General features: G+C 49.3%; 8 protein-coding genes across 9 annotated transcripts; 3 read left to right on the plus strand and 5 right to left on the minus strand.

Moving 5' to 3' along the window:
- Positions 1 to 1,034: 1,034 nt before the first annotated feature.
- On the minus strand, positions 1,035 to 4,139 carry LOC136198448 (zinc finger CCCH domain-containing protein 4-like). The gene is made up of 6 exons (XM_065988389.1): positions 3,739 to 4,139; positions 3,521 to 3,619; positions 3,176 to 3,463; positions 3,015 to 3,126; positions 2,823 to 2,932; positions 1,035 to 2,768 (listed from the first exon to the last, which is right to left on the minus strand). Exons 1-6 carry the CDS (start codon positions 3,976 to 3,978, stop codon positions 1,134 to 1,136), a joined length of 2,484 nt encoding a protein of 827 aa, XP_065844461.1. The 5' UTR covers positions 3,979 to 4,139; the 3' UTR covers positions 1,035 to 1,133.
- A 42-nt stretch (positions 4,140 to 4,181) lies between these two features.
- LOC136198455 (proline and serine-rich protein 1-like) lies at positions 4,182 to 5,476 on the plus strand. The gene is made up of 8 exons (XM_065988400.1): positions 4,182 to 4,273; positions 4,326 to 4,391; positions 4,439 to 4,507; positions 4,562 to 4,656; positions 4,718 to 4,805; positions 4,860 to 5,033; positions 5,082 to 5,174; positions 5,227 to 5,476. The coding sequence occupies exons 1-8, from the start codon at positions 4,229 to 4,231 to the stop codon at positions 5,392 to 5,394; spliced, it is 798 nt and encodes a 265-aa protein (XP_065844472.1). The 5' UTR covers positions 4,182 to 4,228; the 3' UTR covers positions 5,395 to 5,476.
- Positions 4,682 to 9,345, minus strand: LOC136198449 (glutamate receptor 1-like). Of its 2 annotated transcripts, none has more exons than XM_065988391.1 (15): positions 9,149 to 9,345; positions 8,951 to 9,092; positions 8,846 to 8,898; positions 8,640 to 8,797; positions 8,514 to 8,584; positions 8,165 to 8,465; positions 7,601 to 8,118; positions 7,411 to 7,551; positions 7,274 to 7,354; positions 7,157 to 7,225; positions 6,975 to 7,106; positions 6,732 to 6,926; positions 6,610 to 6,683; positions 5,643 to 6,558; positions 4,682 to 5,592 (listed from the first exon to the last, which is right to left on the minus strand). In XM_065988391.1, the coding sequence occupies exons 6-15, from the start codon at positions 8,220 to 8,222 to the stop codon at positions 5,563 to 5,565; spliced, it is 2,214 nt and encodes a 737-aa protein (XP_065844463.1). In that variant the 5' UTR covers positions 8,223 to 8,465; positions 8,514 to 8,584; positions 8,640 to 8,797; positions 8,846 to 8,898; positions 8,951 to 9,092; positions 9,149 to 9,345; the 3' UTR covers positions 4,682 to 5,562. The 2 variants fall into 2 exon arrangements, with proteins under 2 accessions (XP_065844463.1, XP_065844462.1); XM_065988390.1 differs by having other exon boundaries at positions 4,683 to 5,592; positions 5,643 to 6,683; positions 8,165 to 8,310; positions 8,364 to 8,465; positions 9,149 to 9,344.
- LOC136198453 (formylglycine-generating enzyme-like) lies at positions 9,189 to 10,362 on the plus strand. The gene has a single exon (XM_065988398.1). The coding sequence runs from the start codon at positions 9,206 to 9,208 to the stop codon at positions 10,298 to 10,300; it is 1,095 nt and encodes a 364-aa protein (XP_065844470.1). The 5' UTR covers positions 9,189 to 9,205; the 3' UTR covers positions 10,301 to 10,362.
- Positions 10,287 to 14,070, minus strand: LOC136198444 (myosin-3-like). The gene is made up of 6 exons (XM_065988386.1): positions 13,797 to 14,070; positions 13,452 to 13,554; positions 13,033 to 13,393; positions 12,210 to 12,985; positions 12,075 to 12,154; positions 10,287 to 12,027 (listed from the first exon to the last, which is right to left on the minus strand). Exons 1-6 carry the CDS (start codon positions 14,013 to 14,015, stop codon positions 10,363 to 10,365), a joined length of 3,204 nt encoding a protein of 1,067 aa, XP_065844458.1. The 5' UTR covers positions 14,016 to 14,070; the 3' UTR covers positions 10,287 to 10,362.
- Positions 14,071 to 14,157: 87 nt separating this feature from the next.
- LOC136198450 (uncharacterized) lies at positions 14,158 to 16,155 on the minus strand. The gene is made up of 3 exons (XM_065988392.1): positions 15,130 to 16,155; positions 14,575 to 15,078; positions 14,158 to 14,516 (listed from the first exon to the last, which is right to left on the minus strand). The coding sequence occupies exons 1-3, from the start codon at positions 16,153 to 16,155 to the stop codon at positions 14,283 to 14,285; spliced, it is 1,764 nt and encodes a 587-aa protein (XP_065844464.1). The 3' UTR covers positions 14,158 to 14,282.
- Positions 16,156 to 16,291: 136 nt separating this feature from the next.
- On the minus strand, positions 16,292 to 17,692 carry LOC136198454 (DDRGK domain-containing protein 1-like). Its single transcript, XM_065988399.1, has 8 exons — positions 17,541 to 17,692; positions 17,355 to 17,495; positions 17,199 to 17,305; positions 17,029 to 17,139; positions 16,854 to 16,967; positions 16,764 to 16,802; positions 16,658 to 16,714; positions 16,292 to 16,605 (listed from the first exon to the last, which is right to left on the minus strand). The coding sequence occupies exons 1-8, from the start codon at positions 17,632 to 17,634 to the stop codon at positions 16,408 to 16,410; spliced, it is 861 nt and encodes a 286-aa protein (XP_065844471.1). The 5' UTR covers positions 17,635 to 17,692; the 3' UTR covers positions 16,292 to 16,407.
- Positions 17,693 to 17,844: 152 nt separating this feature from the next.
- On the plus strand, positions 17,845 to 18,746 carry LOC136198457 (large ribosomal subunit protein uL2-like). The gene has a single exon (XM_065988401.1). The coding sequence runs from the start codon at positions 17,858 to 17,860 to the stop codon at positions 18,608 to 18,610; it is 753 nt and encodes a 250-aa protein (XP_065844473.1). The 5' UTR covers positions 17,845 to 17,857; the 3' UTR covers positions 18,611 to 18,746.
- Positions 18,747 to 19,757: the final 1,011 nt, after the last annotated feature.

Genomic DNA, 19,757 nt, shown 5'->3' on the forward strand with positions numbered 1-19,757 from the left:
CTATTGAAAGTACAGTAGGGAAAACCCTAACCCTCCTCTTATTCTCTCCGGGGTCATCCGTTTATCTTGTGACCGTTGAACTCGTGAGGGTTACCACATCTCGGCCTTTTGCAATGATTGAGAGGCCTATTTAAGTTGGATGCAAGGAAGAGACAGCAAGAGAAATCGGTCCAAATCCTCAGAAGCTATGAACACGAGTGGCGCTTTTATCCTGCTGGTAGCCTGCGTACTATCGAAAGGTGTGTATGCAAATGGGAAATTGGAGAGGGCGAGTATGCACTATGCTCTTTTTCCGTGTCCAGCTCAAAACGGGAAGAGATGCAAGACTTGCTTGGACACACTGGCGCAATGCGAGGCGTCAGAAACCAGCGAATCATGCGCAGAAGAAGTGAACGAATGCAAAGTCGTCGTAAAGACGGTGCGTGGGCAAAAGACAGTTCAAAGAGGATGCGCCCCAGTCAATCGACAGCCTTCCGATTGCACCACAAGAAACTGTGCCTGCTACTGCCCAATACAAATTGGCTCTGTAACGTCATGCGGTGCGGACAGACGTGCAGTATAACGTTCCAAAGCTAAACTCTAGTTTTAGATCTTCCTGAGGGAAAGCAGTGTGCCGGTAGTCCTCTGCCAACTACCAGTAATCCAACTACTATCGCTCCTACGACGAGTATGGCCTCTGTGACCCCTACGAGTGCCACTATCTCTGCTGAAAGTACGTCTGCGATTACCTCTACTCCCACCTCTACTCCCACCTCTACTCCCACCTTTATCGCGACAAGTAGGACTGACTATAGAGGGTACCTTTTATGGCAAGAAGTAACGACTTGTGCTTTCGCTCAGGTGGCTCTCATATGACAACTCCTTTGACTGTCAGTATTCTGATTGTTCTTTCGCGTTTGGCACTATGACACTGAAGAGAAAACTTATCTATAAGAGTTATGCATGGACGTGTAGACGTACTTTTCTAGAACATTTCCGTAATACAGACGTCGTTAAAAGAAAAGGAATCCGAGTTTGCCGCGATGCACACGTGCTTGGGGACAAAATATTTAAAATTCAAAGGACAGTTAACTGCATGCGTCCGATCCTACCTACTACTAGATAGGCTTTAAAACTCAAAATAAATTATTTACCTAACCAAACGGCGAAGCAGTTGGATCAATATTTCTAAACATGTCAGCCAACGTGGGCCCCCTCGCCGTCATCGTCGTCTTTTCGTCCTCCCTCTTCAACGAAGGCGGCATATCCATTTTTATACCCAATACAGACGGTCCCAAGGGCTCTCCCCCGCCCTCCTCCTCCACGACAGCCGAAGTCGATCTCTTACCTCTAAGCCGAGGATCTCTCGACGCTTCGACCGTCGACTGCGTCAAGGGACCACCTCCGCGCGACGAAAAATCCTCAACGGAATTTCGCGCGTCGTCAAGGGGACCCTGAAGGGGAACGCGTTGGGGAAAGGGACCGGAAAAGGATAGAAATGATTCGTCGCGCGGATTCGGAGCCGGCGGCGGTGGGAGTTCCATCTTGCCTCGTTGATTTATCAATAAGTGTGCAGGGGGTTCATAATGCGTGTCTTCAGGGGGGGCCCGTCTTGCGTCCACCCAGCGCGGTGGAATTGGTTCGATTTCTTGCTCAGGTGGCGACCAACGCGACTTTCGAAGTCGTGCTGCGCCGCCGCCGACGCCGCTCTCTTGCGGATCCGGCGGCATAGCGTGAAACGACGGGGGTAGAGGCGGCGGAAAATGTCTTACTTCAAAATCGTCGAAACGTCGCGGCGGCGGCGGCGGTTCAGGCGGCAAAAGTTCTCGTTGGATTAGATGAAGATGAGCTGGGGCGGAAGAATGCGGCGGCAACGGCGGCGGACTAAAATGTCTCCGTGGCTCAGGACGCATATCATGAAGATGTGGATGAGGAAAACGGTGATGATGAGGAAGAGGCGGCGGTAGAGGCGGCGGCGGCATTCGCGGCGGACTATATGCATCTCGTATCGGAATCATGACTGGCGGACTGATATCCCGATGACGAGGATGATGATGATGATACGGAGGTCCTTCGTCAAATCCGGAGGGAGGCGGATGATCGAAAAATTCGCCGCCCCCGCCATGAGGCGGTAAATTAAAGGGTCGTGGCGGCGGCGGAAGCGGAAGGGGAGGACGCATGAATATTGTTTCGTCTTGTAGGTGGTGTGGCGGTGGAGGCGGAGGTGGAGGCGACTCGCCCGGCGGCGGCGGCGGCGGGGGCAACGGCAACGGTTCATTATAAACGCGATAATTGTCTTCCAATCGAGGCTGTTTAGGCATTGGAGGCGGTTCCAGATCATAGGGAAGTCGCTTGGGGATCGTTGGATGTGGCGGCGGAGGCGGAAGTTCTTTCGGCTCTGATATCCAATCGTTGGGGTGCTCGCCTATTTCCCATGATTGCTCTTGTTCCGGTTGGTATCCGTATTCCGATTGAGGTTCGTCGTCTTCCGCTTTTTCTTCGTCTTCTTTGGTGCCGTCCGCGGCGGCGGAGGCGGGAAGTCGCGAGCCGGCTAGCGGCGATTGAAGGTGCGCGGGAACGTCGTTGGAGGGATAGGGTAGAAGAACTTTCTTTCTGCGACCGATTACGAGTTGATTGACGACGCTGGGATGCGGCCTTCCGAGAACGGGGTTTTCATCGTCGTTTCTTCCGCTTCCGCTGTTGTAAATCTTCGGCAGTGCCGGTGGTGCCGTAGGGGGTGGAATCGCGGATGTTTCCTGCTTGTTCTCGTCGCGATTCGAGGAGAGAGACTATGGATAAATCGAGGAGGTAGGTATATACATGTGTGCTTAACTATTGGATACCTTCTTTAGAAGCTCTTCCGTTTCTGGAGTCAAAGGATCGTGCGAAAAGCGACAGTTATCGCCGCTATGACACGAACTCTGCGTATGAAAGAACTTGCAGGGAAAATCCCGTACAAGAAGAAAGAGTCAAGGAAAAAATAATTTAAACCCTACCACCCTTATATAATTAATTCCTCATAGAGAGAAGGATATCATGCATATAGAGACAATCGTTGCCTCGACTGCAGACGCCCGACGAATAAAACTTACAAACGTCGCGTTTTTTCGACCTCTCCCCGGCATGACGAAACTCGCACGCGTCACCCTTGTGGAAAAAAATCGAGCCACGCCCACTCACTAAAAAATGTGCACACCTTCTTACATTGGCCCATAGACCAATATCTGCATGGAGGACGTTGTTGTTGGGATTGTTGTTGTTGTTGTTGTTGTTGTTGTTGTGCGGCGGCGGCGGAGGCGGCGGCGGCGGCGGAGGCGGCGGCGGCGGCGGCGGCGCGTTCTCGTTTTCGTTCTTTTGCTCGATCGGATTTTCCGCGTGAGGAACCGCCGCCACCGCGATTTTTGTTTGGTTTTTCCTCGCTACGCGTGTTTGTGCGTCGACGCTCGTGTCTTTCCGGCCACGAGTCGTTCGAATCGCCGCTTTCCTATTTATTAATTATTTAATTATTTTTTAGGTGTTTTTTTGTCTGAGACTATGATACTTTGCAATCGGATGAAGGCGAATCATTTAATTTGCTACCGGATGTGTCACGGTAACCGTAGCGGTCTTTGTAGTAGTCTGCCCATACGTCGAGGCCTCTCTGCGTGTGCAAAGTACCGTGCGTTAGCCCACGTGAACACAGGAGCAGGAAAGCCCGTATAGGGCGTATCGGTGCGGTTCCCCCGAAAGGGGCCCCGCACGCGCATAACAGTGCTATACCTTTCGATTAGCGCGATTGGAGTGAGACTTAGAGAAGTTAGACTTAATGGCGTCTGATTTCGACAGTAAAAGGGGCTCGGGCCCCTTTTGAGGGAAATCCGCGACGGGCGTGCCGTCGCCGCCTTTTGCCGTCTCCTCGTCCCGATCGGACTCGACGATCTCTCCCTCTTCTAAGTCCTCATCAATCTCGCCTTCTTCGGGTTCGCTCTCGTTTCGCGGCGGAGAATTCGCGTCTTCCATTTGGTGGGGGTCTTCTAAGCGCGAACTAGCGGGGAGTGTGATGCGTGCGCGTCGTTAAAAATACTGTAGTGCGTATGGCACTGTCAGCGCGCGATAAATGGACCGATCCGCTTTGCCTGGTCGACGATTTCCTGCGTAGTTAGGAACGGGGTAAAAAAACGGCTCTGCTCACTTCACTGCGCATGCGATTTCACGCGCGCTACCTCGGAAATGTTGTCCTTTCCTTCTCACGTGAGTGCAGTGTGAGCAAATGGACTACGGCACGTTTAGCCAGATCGAGCAGCGAGTACAGCAGGTGCTAGTCTGTATTGATTCCTATGCTTGCGTTCGCTCAAAATCCTACGCAGAGCGCTTTTGCTGATGGAAAAATCGGCGTCATATCAACTTCCTCTGGGCACTTCTCTGGCTCTCAAGTACAGTCATCCAACTGGCTTAGTAACAAACGAGCTATTTTGTGCAGGTTGCACAGCTGCTTGGTCATTTTCCCCACGCTAGTGATCAAATCAAAGCATTGAGAGCGATGCAACCAGTATACCTTCATCGAATCTAAATCTTTGGTAGTTCCCTTACTAAAATCGTCTAGCGAGTTTGGTCTCTTACTTGCAACGATGTCAAAACGATATTGGATAAGTTTTCCTTTGCAAGCGACAAAATAACGGCGTTGGACATCGCCGTCAGGTTTTAATTAATTAATTAATTAATCTGCGACGAGGCTCGACTCTCGCACAACCTAATTTAGATCAATTACCGATCCAGGAAACAAATTTGTGATTCTCGACAGTTTCTCCTTTCAATCAGACAAAGAAAGAGCTCGATCATTACTAGAGGTATAGACCAATTAGAATATATCGTAAATTTTTTTTAATGTGACGTATCTTTAGGGTAGTGGCGGGGCCGGAATGCCACCGCAGAGCACCGGCGGTTTTCCACCGCCGTCAGGATTTCCCCCATCAGGTGGATTTCCTGGCCAAACGTATCCTCCTCAGAGTCAAAGCTCAGCTGCTTATCCACCACCAATGGGGGGAATGTTTCCTGGAAATCCATCCGCTGATATGGTCTTATTTCGCTTTTCTTGTGTATCTAACGAAAATGCGTTTGTGTAGACAATGGCTGCGGGACAGGCGATGGGTCAAATGATGGGAGCCACTATGGGTACAATGAACGCAATGGCCTCTGGAATGCAAGCTGGCATGATGGTGAGTACTACGCAACAGTGACGTCAGATTTTACGTTGTGGTGATTTTTTAGGGATATCCTCCGCCCGCTGCTGGCGGATTTCCTCCCGTTGGATCATCGTATCCGCCACCTGGAGGCCCTCCTCCTCCTGGATCAGGGTATCCTCCTGGATCAGCGTATCCTCCAGGAGGATCCGCTTATCCGCCGCCACCCGGTTCCGGCTATCCTCCGCCATTTTAGAATTATACAGACTTTCCGTTGTTGCCAACGCGAACTCGTATTTTTGGGGTGTTTGGTGTGATTAAAAACCGTTCTCAAAAGAGGTTTTCTTATGAAGGTGACAGACAAGTATTGATCAAACCTTATACAAGCAAAAGATGTCCTTCTGGTGAGTGTGCAGATCCGCAGTCACGGATTATTGCCGTCTTGATTTGATTTCTACACAAAACTAAAATTATCTACATGCATTCATAACGAGACTAACGTGCCTGGGCAAAAAGCCTTTGAAGCAGGGCCACAAGCAGAGATATCCCTAAGGGACAAATAATCAAGAACACAAATGGGCCCAAGATATGAGCAGTGAAAACAGGTAAAGGTCCAACCGATCCAACAGAGGGCGAATCGGCCTCAAGTAGTATACCGCAAATATCCACGTTCCAGTAGGACCTTAAGTCGAGAAGTTCTTGCGATTCTCTAAATTTCAGAACTGCCACGGAGAAATCCTTTCGGTAAGGCATTCCTTTGGGCATTGCAATACCATAGCCTTGTAGATGGAATGCTTTGCCCGCCAGTCGCGCATTGCACGGCTTCTGATTGACGTAGTAGTACAAAGTAGGCGATTCCCAGATAAAGACGTAAGGCTCTGACGCGTTTTTGACTCTCGCAACACCCTCTTGCACCGACGACACCATAGACTGAGGATTAAGACGAAGATACGAAGCCACTCTCTGATTAATTTGTAGCTGTGACTGCATAAAAAAGGACTCGACAGTCGAATTCGCCACCGTTCCGTACGAGATATCTGACTGAGCGGACAGCTCCGCAATAGAATTTATAGGAGTTATAGTCGTTGGATAAGTGAGAAAGGCAGCCAAATTCGCCGTGTACGTAGAAACAATGATTAGAACAAGAAAATACCAACCGAGAAGAAGAATTTTAGTTGGAATTTGACCAGCATTGCTCGGACTTTGACTGAAGGCAGATGCGAGGAAATACCACGAAGCGTTGATCAACTTTTTTCCCAGTGGGTCTTTTGTTTCGTCGCTTTGAGCGTTCCCGCTATCGGGCGAATTCTGAGCGGACAAGAAACTGATGAGAGGAATGGAGAGTGTAGCCACGACGAGAGTTAGCAGTACAGTTACCCAAGCATATAGATTGAATGGCTGCAAAAAGGTTGTCCACGTGCTATACACTGGAACTGGTTTCCCTGTCATCAGAAGGAGGCCGTAGTCATACCATGGCATTGTGAATTCGACGTATTTTTCCCTGTTAGGTGTAATTGTCAATGCTCCAGCTCCCAAATCAGCTCTCTGGGAGAAATCATTGAATGTATTTAAGGAAATATTTTTTCGACTTACGCAGTTGTAAACTTCTCCCACGATTCCTGAGCTACTGTTTGGAAAAACCTGTCCGGGCGTTCCATCAGGTGCAAGTTTCATTTCAAAAGAAAAATTCAACTCTTTGGACAGATAAGTGAGCGCGTCCACCACAGCACCACTGATAGAAATGATTTCGCTCAAGTTGTTTCTTTGAACCATAATATAAGGCACCTCCTAGAGTCCCAGTAGATACAAAAAACATCTCAGTTATTCAATATTTACCTCAATAACCGATACAACGAAATGATAGCGACCGTCTTTACCTCGCACAGCTGGCAAACAAGTCGAAACATCTCTTCTTCTTCTTCTTGCAGACCCTATTAGGTGTAACTCCCCTTCATCATACTTTCCTATCTAAATTTCTAGTTTCTTTCTCAGACACTCTTAAAGTCATAGCAGTATACCAGATCTTTAGAGGATTGATCCAGCTGATAGACATCGTATGATAAACGCTTCTTTTTTCTGGTTTCCAACTAAAAAACTAATCAGTCTCGGTGCATGTAGTTTCCAAGAAGACTTACAGCTGCTTGAAACGCCGAGTAGCTATCGTAAGGAAGTTGTTTCGTAGATAAAACAGCTTGATATAAGTCGGCACTATTTGTCTAGTGCAGGGAACTTTATGTGAGCACCTATGTGATTCAAAACGACATGCAAATACCAGTGTCTTTCTGCTGGATCTGAGGCCTTCGTAAAGTTCATTGAGTCTCTCAATCTCCATCGTATTTAGAAGCCTTCGATTTATGGAATAAATTTCCGTGTTATCCATGTCGTCGCGCCAAAATGTAGAATCTTCCTCGACCTAATAGGCGACTGCAAAAGAGAGAAAAAGCCTAAATGTGTAGTCGTACCTTGGAAGCAACGTTATCACTCAAAATCCACGCAACCGGCTTTCGATATAAAGACTGAATGGACTGATGAAACAGATCGACGAACCTTCTATAGCAATCCGTCGGAGTCAAGCACACTACAAAAACCGCGTCAATATTCGAAAAAATCGTCAGATGATCAAAGCAAGTGAAGAGAACGCTAAACGATTTTTCCAAAAATCCTTCGTAAACGGACTCCTTTAGGCAATTATCGGAGAAGTACGCTATAGAATGCCATCGTTTCTCAACAGCCAACGCAACTGCAGTCTCCATTTGGCTCAAGATCAAATTCTCGAAACCCAACGTAAAGTTTCCCAGCACGGAAGCGACGAGAAGACGCGCGGTGGCGGCGAAGTGAGAAGGGCGTGTGGAGTGAGTCATACCATTGTCGAGAGACATGCTATTAGCCACGCTTATCTTTTGATTCGAAACCTCTTTGAGTCGAAAAAGAAGTCGGTTCAGATGCTCGTCGTCGAGAAAGTCCGACGGGGTGATTACGGCTGAAAATGGAGAATAAAACACGCCATGTGTACGTATAAAACTTACTGATATCTGCAGCTGCTATGCTGAGGAGGACTAACGGCAAAATTGAAAACTGCATCATGAGTACTCTCTCTTTCAACCCGGATGCTCTTTGTTCCCTCTACCTCCCCTTTTTTACAACAAATCATCATGCGTGGGATCTCACACCTCTGCTCGAGTCGAATTTATTAATTAATAAGCGAAACGTTGTTATAATCTTAGCTATCGTCTCTTCTTCTCTATCCGGCCTTTTTGGACAACTCTTTTGCTAGTGGATGGATTCAAAGATGTCAGCTTGCTTTTCCACCAACCATAAGGTTTTCCACTAGAGAAGTATGTTTTCTGTGTAGACTCATAGATGAGGTCACTGTACCTTGAACTGCTGCCTCTGTCACTCTGCCGTTTAGCTCTTTTTCTTAGGAGCACTGCTGTTTCCTTATCCATCTACCAAGTAGTTTGATTAATAATTAATTAATAAAACTCTCCTATGTAGTTGTACTGATTCTAATTCTTTCTTTTCTCTTTCCTTTGCTAATTTTCTCCTATGCATAAGTTCCGGGTATGGCATTTTCAAATTTTTCGCGGGCTTGGATCCAGGCAAAGGGCCTAGTTTCTTTTCAAATTTTTTCTTCTCTTTACTGGTGACAAGTTCAGCAGCTGAAATTCAAATGTTTTGTACTAAATCAATTTTTTTCTGCTTATTACCAATTTTTTGCACTTCGACCATCGTTTTTCGATATTCGGCTCCATTGACTCGTCTAGAAAATGACGTCGTCACTAACTAAGTCACTGTAGGTACGAAACGACTACGTTTGCTGTTCTTCTGGGGCTTTGACTGCTTGGTTACTGACATTCTTCGAAGGTCTATCGCTTTTTCTCGCGCTAGCTCGAAAAGGCGGGCCTCTCTCGACAAATCTGACCACCTGAGGAGGCGGTCTAACCTTTCGTATTACTAAAGGACGAAAAATAGAGCCGAAAACCCAAAAGAAAACCGAGATCGACAACAACCTTTCGACATTCGACTCAAGCATGCGCACGTGGATACGAGTAGACTAGGCTGTAAACATGTGGAAATCGTGGACGCTAGCGTGTCTGTTACTGCTCCATCTTGCAAATGCAAGCGAAACGGAGCAATGCAACGCGGAAGACAGCAAATCGTCGTGCGGATGCGGCGACGGGGCGACGAATCGCGAGCGACGCGACGCCGAACAGCCGCCACCGCCCCAAAACGACCAAAAAGCCGATCTCCTTCACGATTTCGACTCGTATCCGCGCACAAATCAGATGATTCGAATCGAAGGCGGAACGTTCACAATGGGCCTCGATAAACCGATCATTGTCGCCGACGGCGAGGGCCCCAGTCGACGCGTTCGCGTCGATTCCTTCTACATGGACGTGCACGAGGTTAGCAACGCCGAGTTCGCGCGCTTCGTCGCCGATACGGGATACGTGACGGAAGCGGAAAAATTCGGCGATTCGTTCGTATTGGACGCGCTCGTTCCCGCTGAGATTGAGAAGACGATAACGCAGGCAGTTGCCGCTGCGCCCTGGTGGCTTCCCGTCAAAGGAGCCGATTGGAAGTCGCCTGAAGGACCCGGTTCTAATATTGGCGCCAGAATGGATAATCCCGTCGTGCACGTGTCGTGGAACGATGCCGTCGCTTATTGTGCGTGGGCGGGGAAGGAGTTGCCGACGGAAGCGCAGTGGGAATATGCGTCGCGAGGCGGTCTGGACAATCGGCTCTTTCCGTGGGGAAACAATCTGACGCCGAATGGGCAACATCGGATGAATATATGGCAGGGTACGTTTCCGACGGAAAATTCGGCCGAAGACGGCTACGTTTCTACGTGCCCCGTGACGGCATTTCCTCCTAATAAATACGGATTATATAATATGGTTGGAAACGCGTGGGAGTGGGTTTCTGATTGGTGGACGATACGGCACGCTGGGGAGGATCAGGTGAATCCGACGGGACCGCTCAGCGGTCAGGACAGGGTGAAGAAAGGCGGTTCATACATGTGTCACAAGTCTTACTGCTATCGTTACCGCTGTGCCGCTCGAAGTTCCAATACTCCTGATAGTTCGGCGGCTAATCTGGGATTCCGCTGTAGTTCTCGCACGCGTCCCACGCACAAAGACGTCGTCATTCTTGAAAATTAGTATCTTTGTTTGTTCTTATGTCTCTATATGCTATGAAATTTTTTTTTTCACTTTCTACTCGATCAGCAACGCGTAGCCTTGAGATTTCCCGTTTCTAGCTTCGAACCGACGCTGGAAGACCGAAAACTCGGTCTCAACGCTTTATTATAATGATGATAGGACGGTTGCACGACGACGGGCTGCGGCTGGACGACGCGATATTGCTGCATAGTCGATCCAAGTCGCTCCCGTTCCTCGGGATCGGAATCAATTCCGAGACCGACGTCTCCGCCGCCGCCACCGCCGGCAACGGCGGCGCCGTCAAACGAGTCCTTGTGATGATGCATGAGCTCGAATATGGAAGAATCTCCCGACGTCGTGCTCATCTGTTCGGAATAGCGCGAACTGCGCTGAAACATTTCGAGACGCGCCTGCAAGGTGCGCACCGCATTCACGCTCACGCTCGCCACGCTCGCCGATTCGGTGCGCAACGACTCGTAGCTGCCGCTCCGCTGGCGCGCGTGCAACTTGCCGAGCTCGTCCTCGGAATCAGATACAGGGGCGACGGTGAGTGGTTGAAAATAATTGTCGCGTAAACGCGGCGAGAGAGGACGTTGGGGAAGCGGACTTCGACTGCCCCCCTTTAGCGGAATCGGCCGCGTGGGAATTCCATTAAAACGCCGCGGCAGTGGCTGCTGTGTCGCCGGCTTGATTGGTTCAATAAACTCGGGACTGCTTGGGCAATGAAGTTCGCTTGCGCTGGAACGCGTTATCATCGTATTGCAGCTGGATACAGGCGACGGCGGCATAGACGATGATAAATCTGTTTCGCCGCTTGATTGGCGCGGATGAGAATCGCCGCTCGATTGCCGATAGTGTGCCGGATAGTGTGCCGGATCGTCAAAGCGTCGTCGATGCAGTCCCGACGGTCGCCGATTCAAAAACATGAACGAGTCGTCGTCAAAAGAAAACGAATTAACGCTGGCGCTGCGTTGGAGAAGCGCTGCGGCGGCCTCGTCGGCGCTGCGACGACTCCCGCTGCTTCCGCCGCTTCCCTCCTTGGGATCGCCGTCGCGATCGAGACTCTCGCTCGACTGCATCAACTCGGCGAGACCGCGCGAGACGGCGAGCGCCTCGCGCGCGACGTCCATGGACGCCTGCGATGAATACATGCGCGACATGGACGCGGTGGCACCGGCGGACGATTTGAACGTGCCAAACGCGGGACTATTTCCCTCGCTTGTCGTTCGACGTAGCGGTTGGAGACGCGACGGCGTAGCAGCCGCGCTCCCGCCGCCGCCGCCACTGCCGCCGCCGCCGCTGCTGCCGCTGCCGGTGCCGCCCCCGGCAACGGACCAATGATAAGAAGCGTTTGCGCTTGCCGATCGACCGCTATTGATTTTTTCAGCGTCCGTGCGCGCGTCACTGTAATCGTAGCTATCGTAGTTGAACGCCGACGTGAGACTGTTCATGGAGTCGGACGAAGCGAGAAGAGTTTGACGCGAGTCGCAGCCCAATAGAGTAGGCGTCGTTAGATGACTGTGCATGGACGAGGAACTTCGATATTCGGGACGACGACGAAGTTGTTGATTGTGGTGAGATCGATGATCGGCGTTGTTGGAAGCGCTGCCCGAACGACTCTGTTGGGATAGGAGAGACTCGACGGTGCTTTCCTTATCTATGAGTTGCCATTCCAGATGAGATATGCATCGATCTTTGTTACCAATTAGCAATTCCAGGTCATCAACCTGAGAGAAAAAATAAGCAATTTTTAATTAATAGGGTGATTGATTGCCTTTTTTTCGAGTTCGTCCACCCTTTCCAACTTCGAGTCGGCATTTCGTATCATATCCATGATGTCCGTTGAATCATTAGCTGTAAAATGATACAAATAGAGAGGACACCCCCTCTCTATCTTATCTTATCTTACCCATGGCATTGTTGCTTGCTAATCGCATGTTCATCTGCCGTAGAAACTGTATCTCCTCGCGATACTGCGTTTTCAACTTAACGCGAAGCTTCTCGCTCTCCCAGAAACGCTGCTCGACTTCCGCTTTCGCCTGATAGGCTCGTTCGGCGAAGAGTTGCAATTCGACTGCCAACAGTCGAGAATTCTGCGACGATGACGACGCATTTCCCGACTGCGAGTGCGACGACTGATACAAACTACTATTCTCCATCGCGGAAACGTCGCCTAGACTACGACATCTCTCAGCCGTTCGAGATATGAATGAGCCGCTATGTTGCAATTGCTGCTGAAGTCGAGTCACTTCTTCTTTCAGTTCTTGGACTTCTCTGTCTTTTGCTCGAACCTGATTGGTTAAATTGTTCTCTAGCTGACTCAGCCGAACTTCGCCGTCGCGTACGTCCATTTTCGCCTTTTCTGACAGCTGATCGACTTCCTTTTCGAGTTGTTTCACTCGTACACGTCCCTTTTCTTTCGCTTCTTCCAATTGGGCGCAGAGATTCAATTTCTCTTGTTGGATAGCGATTCTCAGATCAACTTCCGTCTTTACGCGATGTAATTCGCGAGCGAGTTGACTGTGCAGGCGAAGATTCTCCTTTTCCAACTCCACGGCTTTTTGCTCAATAATTTCCACTTTACGTTTGACGGACCCCTGTCTCTCTAGCTTCGATCTCAGCTGCATTTTGTCCTCTTCCAATTGCGCCACTCTCGCCGCTGTAGCCGATTTCGATTCAAGTTGTCTAGCAGAGACAATAAATGCATATATAATCATATGTTTTCTTATTACTTTTTCCACTTTTCCTCGTTCTTTTTATGCTGCGATAACTCCCATTCTGCCTTTTGAGCTTTCTGCGCGTACTCCTCCACGTTCGCTTTGTGCGACTGTCTCAACAGCTCCAAGTCGCGTTCGAAATTGCGTCGCTCTTCCTGAAGCGTTCGCTGGAGCTCCTTTACTCTCGCTTCGAGCTGATTCTTCCTCTCGTTCAATTGCGAAACGAGTTGCATGCTACTCGAAGACCGAACTCTCATACTTGACCCCCCGGAAGAAATTCCACTTTCTGACGTCGTTGCCGTTGACGACGACGACTCGCTACTTCCTCCTCCGTCACCTCTGCTATCTCGTCGACTACTTCGCAATTGATTTTTATCTAGAAAAAAATGCATTAGAAAAGAGGGGAGTATTTTATAAATTTATCATGTGATTGCCATCGTCTTTGGCGGCGGCGGCGACGGCAGCGGCGGGGTAGCTACGAATGTGATAGAAATGATCGCGTCGATTTCGACGTTCCGCTTGGCGTTGGTCAAGTTGCTAATAAAAAAAAAAAAGAATCATAGAGGGAAGGGTTCACAAAGGAATGAACAAAAGCGTGGGACAGAGCCCAGAGCCGGTATCCGATTGCCTCTAACACGCCAATGTAGGGAAGCTAAGCAGCTATACTCAAAGATAATCGCCCCAGGCAATGGTCACCCCCATTTCACTACTGTACGCGACAAGAAACGCGAACGCGCCTACAGTACCCCTTCTCTTCTTTCTCCCCGTCTTCTATTTACCTGTTGGAGTTTCTCCGCTTGCAGGCGTTCGTGCTCCAATCGTTCGCGCCTCTCGGCGACTTTTCGAGCGTGCTGCGAACGCCAAGTGTCGGCCGTTGCCGTCGCCGCGGCGACGGCGACTGTCGAGGAAACAGGGGGGCCCGATAGTTCGCGTTGAATTGAGCGGCACGGCGCGTCCGTTTCGTCGCGACGATCGACGTCGATAACATCAGTCGCCATTAGCGTCACGGCCACGGGAAAATTAGCTTGTGAAACGTCAACAACGGCGCAGAGACAAAGCTGCGGTTTGGTTTAGCGTACGCTCTTGCTTCTAATCAAATCGCGGACACACGTCACTCTGACGTCACATAGAAGATAAATGTTCCAATTAGATTTGGGCATTTATTCATTGATTGCAAGTAATAACAGGCGCGAAGTGACCGCAAATTGAATTTAGAGACAGATGAATAGACAACAACGAGAGAATAAATGACTGTTATTACAATATTAGCATGCTGGACCTGTAACGCAAGGGCCACAATCTTCGCTGTTCTTGCAATCAGGCGTTCCGCCTTCGCCCGGGACGATTGCCCACTTGAGCAGCGGCTGCACGACATTCATCCCATTCTCCTCACTATTTCTCTTTGGATTATCATTCTTCCATCCAGACGGACACATCAGAGTGCCCGTGCTTCCGCCATTCACATCACCAGGATGCCTCAATCCCATAACGAGACCCAACTAGAAATACTGTACATTAAAAAACCTATATAATCAAAATAAAAAAAGACAATAGTACCTGGTGAGCCAAATGAGTCAAATCGACACCATCTTCACCCGGACTACAATTAACCTGCTCATCTGACGTAATAACCTTCGCCCCTTCGACGCCAACTCCCCACGTCGCGCCGCCGCCGTGCAAATTCGACGGAGAGAACTTGGGAACGAAAAAAACCTCTATGCAATCGGCGTCATCAACTCGTTTTCGTAGTGAAAACTCCTCGCTCGCTTTGACGACAGAATACGCGTTACTCGACACCGTTTTCCATTCTCGAAACTCGAACTCGATATTGACTTTGTCCCATTCGGCAATTGCGCCCGGTTGACCGAATGGCAAGCCAGCACCGCTTAGTTTCGTCTCGTACCGCGTGCATCGCCTCCTCGTGTTCCACCACCATCCACGTCTGACCGACCTCAAACATTTAGTTGTGCTATACTGTATACGAATTGGTTGGATGCAGAGACGACGTTTTAGAAAGAACGGAAAGGGGAAAAGATCATTTGGACAAGGCAGGATGAGAATCTAGATCAAATTCAATTTCTTTTCGATAGACGAAAGCGAGATAATGCTAACCTTGACCCAAATCACTTTCCAGAGAACGATTTTCAAGGGTAAAATACCGAGTCTTCGTTGCGCCGACGACGGGCCGATCCAGAGGACAATTTTAATGTGAACTTTGATGTGCAACGTTTCGTTTGTCGGCTTCGTCATGCTCAAGTCGTAGAGTCGATCGAGAAGCATTCCGTCGCCCTCTTCGCTATCCACGCTCACCATCGCCGTCGTATCGACTAGCTGATTAGGAGCGTAATAGTTTTCGTCATTGGGAGAATTTACGAAGAAGCGATACGAGTCTAGCGTTTCGTATATGCCCGAATGGGCTGATCCTTCGATTTGAGCCTCGAGACCTCGGCAATCGTTCGTCACGTTGACGGAACCGAGTCGAGCGGCGAATCCCAACGAACGAGTCGAGGAATAGTCGTAGTTCGTCAGCAGATCGGCGGGAACGGACGGGAAGTGCAGATTGAAATCGTTGAAGGTGAACGCGCCGTCGTTTTCGCCGTCGAACGTCGCCTTCGCCGACAGCGAAGCGGCGCCAGCGTAATCCGATTCAAGGTCGTCAACGAAGACAAGGACGACTTTGCGTTTCTTAGGCGGCTTCGTCGGAGGAGCTGTAGTAATGAAGGGAGTCGTGGGAGCTTCGGTAGTGACTTCAGGAGTAGTAGGAGCCTCTGTAGTGACTTCAGGAGTAGTAGGAGCCTCTGTAGTGACTTCAGGAGTAGTAGGAGCCTCTGTAGTGACTTCAGGAGTCGTGGGAGCTTCTGTAGTGATGAAAGGAGCCTCTGTAGTGACTTCGGCTGTGGTGGGATCCACGATAATAACGTCGGCTGTAGTGGGATCTTCGATAATAACGTCGGCTGTAGTGGGATCTTCGATAATAACGTCGGCTGTAGTGGGATCCTCGATGATAACGACGGATGTAGTGGCCTCTGGGGGTTCAGTAGTGTCAAAGACGATGTCCTGAGTTGGAGGAAATGTTTGGCCGTGCGCGGAAAACGCGACGAGGGCAAGGGAAGCGACGAAAATCCAAGACGACACCATGAGAGGGAGGGAGACTTTGGAACTGGACCCAAAATGAATACCAAAAGACTGAGACACCCTTTATCTACCGCGCCACTGCTAAACGAATCAATAGCGTTGCTAAACAACTATGCAATAACAGGATCTGGGACTAGGGTTAAGGTTGGTTTCCTCCAAAAGGAAGTACGTCATTGGTGCTACAGGTCAAGCCAAAGAACCCTCCTAAGTCCAAATTCCAAGGACGCCTCTAACCTCTGCCCTTCACTTGTACCTCTAATTGCTTGGCTGAAGCTCAATCAAGCTGTTACTCGACTCAGCCAAATCCGCAATGGATACTCTACCTCTCTGACGAATAAACTTCGCCACTTTGTTCAGCTCTTCCTCAGAGATATAGATGAATTTTCCTCGGTCGTCAACGACTCCCGTAAGCCGGCCTAGCTCCTCCAAAGCATGTATCCGATTAATTGCATCCTTAGAATAGAAATAAATGACGTTTTGTGAATTTTTAAGGGTTTTCTGGCACCTGCGTTTTGAGATGAAAGTGAGCCGCGAGATCTTCTAATAGCACGACTTTCTGCGTCTAAAACCGCAATTCCATGACGTTTCCTTACCCCATCCGGCTTCCTAACCTTTATATAATCAATGAAGTCTTGCAAAAGAGTATCAGACTAGAGAAAAGGTCTTTGAAACGATCCGTATTATCGTTAGGGAAGTATTACTTCTTGCATGATGTCTGTTTCTCCGCTTCCTTCCGTGTCGACGCTAAAGAATTCCTTCAGACGTTCGTACTCCTTTTGTTCTTCTTCTTCGCGACGTAATCGTTCCTGACGAGCCTACGCAAAGGGGATTTATTATTAGAAACGTGGCCTGAGGCGAAGGAAATCTTTTTTTAACCTTTTCTTCTTGTTCTTGTTGCTGAATTTCTTCTTCTTCTTCTTTTTCTTTTGCGTGCTCGCGTCTCAGCTCTTCGCGTTTCTTTCGATCTTCTCTCGCTGCTTCCTCTTGCTGGTCGAGAAGAAGAAATTTTAAAATTCTAAGGAAGTTATTTTTTTTGATTTTCTCACTTCTCTTCGAGCTTTTCTCTCCTCTTTTTCTTCTAATTTTCTCAGCTTTTTCGTTCCGAATTTTCCCTTTATTGCTTTATCTGTCATATCCTGTGCTTCGTTTTCGTCTAAAGGGGGGCGTTTCCCATTCGATTCCCTGCCTTGTCTTTATTTTACCGAATTCGACGTCATCTCGCTCCGCTCTTCGTCTTCCTTCGATTAGTCGCGCTCGAGCTGTTCGTCCTCGCGGCACTCGTCGACGCTGATCGATTTCTTCGTCCTCTTTCTTGTCGTTGTCGTTTTGAGTTCCATCCGATGCTAAACATGGGCTCAAACGGCGGGAAATAGACCAAGTCGTCGTACCTGAGTCTTTTGGAGATCCTTTCTTAAATATCTTTATTGCTATGAGCACGAAAACGGCTGCTAGAGCGCCTAGAAGCCAGAATAGCGGATTCATGGTCGTTTACGATAATCCGTAACTCTTCTACGATTACGGCACCACCGTTTGCGTGCTAAATAGTTCTAAGTTGTCAAGTGGCATTCAAAATAGTTTATTCACATTGTTCTGAAACCATTATGACCGTGTGCGTGGTAAAAATCCTCGCGAAAACCGAAAAAAAGCCTGTCGTAAGAATAGACGTCCGGGCGGACGCTAGGAACACACAGCTCCCCGTATAGAAATGAATCTTCTCCGCCGAATGCCGACGGTATCTCTACCAGCCCTCACAAGACTATTTCCAACACGTCGCCTTGCTCCGACGCCCGTCGCGTCATTCCACGCATCGTTTCCACGAGAACAGAAGCTCATGGTGGGCCTAAGGAAAAAAGGCGGTCGCGGTCGCTATGGACACAAGACAGTCGGTCGCCAAGGCGGCGGCCACAAGCAAAAATACCGTATAATTGATTTCAAACGTGCTCCCGTCCAATCAGAATCAAGCCTCGCAGAAAAAGTCCTAAGCATCGAATACGACCCATGTAGATCAGCTAGAATCGCCATGGTAGCGGGAAAGGCGAGAAAATACATCTTAGCGCCCCACGGTATGGAAGTGGGTCAATTAGTCACAGCGATGAGATCTAAACCAGAGAAAGTCGCTCTACAGACAGGAAATGTGTATCAATTGCGTTATATTCCACTTGGACAAGCCGTTCATAATATAGAATTGAGGGTTGGGAAGGGTGGACAGATTGTTCGCTCTGCTGGAACGTTTGCTATTGTTCAGCAGAAAATTTCCGGGGGCGATCGTGTCGTTTTGAAATTGCCGTCCGGGCAGTTGAAAGAGGTGCGAGGCGATTGTGTGGCAACGCTGGGACGGCTGTCGAATGTTGATCATCGGAATCGTGTGCTTGGGAAGGCGGGGAGGAGTCGATGGTTGGGGATTCGGCCGAAGCCGAATAAACAGAAGAAATTGAGAAAGAAAAAGGAAGGAGTTTGATTATTAGTTATGTATTTCGTTTGAGACTTGCCTATGGGTAAATACAATTTATGTGAAGAATTGATTACGTCACCAAAGGGGGACCCCAAAAAATGGATCGCCCAGAGTCGCTTTTCGTCGGTTTTTCAATTAAAAAGTCTCTCCGCTGGTTGAGTGGCAGCGTAAGATGGCCAAAAGTTCTTCGAATTCCTAGTTAGAGCGGAAATCCATGTCGCTGCGATTTCTAGCGGCTATCTCTCGCTCTTTTTCCTTCGTCCCTCGTCCGCGCTCTTTCTCTTGCCTGTACGAAAGCGCGACACGTCTTCGGCTAGCGTCTGTAGCGTAGAATCGGCGTAGAAACCCGGCGTCGAGCTACTACCGGGACTTTAGTAGACATGCGCGCGAAAAAGGAGAGACTGTACCTTCGAAATCTACACGAAAGCGTAAGACGAAACCGTTCAAGAAGAGGAAAGGCGTCCACGAGGCATTTTCGATCGCCATCTTGAACTTGACTTGAGGCGCGATTAATTGCATCATTTCTTGCTAAAAATAATCTGCTGACTATAATCATTATGCAATCGATAGTCAAACCGGTATTGAAACCGGTTTGTATTTGACACGTACGTGCGCGAACCAATCAGTGTGCTGGAAAGGTGCGAAAAGAGCGCTAGGCGTCGCACACCGTTCAAGAGCGAAGCGCACCGCCGATTTCCTTCAGTTGCGGCTGAGGGTGGGTGCGGCGTGGAGCAATCTGCGTCTCATCCTTGAGAGGACTGGCTCGGGAGATTCGACAGAAGGCAAGCGGGGATAGTTGGAACTCAGCGTGGCCCACGGATAATTCCGTGCCGGAGCCCGTAAGCGGGGCGATGGGGGGCTTCGGCCTCGGTTTACGCACTGGGCAGAACGATCGCTAAGGTCTTATTGTCGTCAACAAGCACGATCCGCGTTAGGCTGAGTGGATACGGCTTGGAGGGGGTGTTCATTATGGCCTGGTTGCCGGCACTTGTCTCACCCGAACGACGCGATTAGACCGAGGATGATCTGGCCCAGGAGCCTTCGATTCCTCCACTGCACTGTCTTCATTGTTGACTCCTACAAGCAGTGGTCAGCCTCTCTCCACTCCACAAGGCCCGGTTCTTCTCAGGAAGACATACCGAAGGCTTTGGTA

Source organism: Oscarella lobularis, chromosome 19, assembly GCF_947507565.1.
Source record: "Oscarella lobularis chromosome 19, ooOscLobu1.1, whole genome shotgun sequence".
NCBI classification, from domain to species: Eukaryota; Metazoa; Porifera; class Homoscleromorpha; order Homosclerophorida; family Oscarellidae; genus Oscarella; species Oscarella lobularis.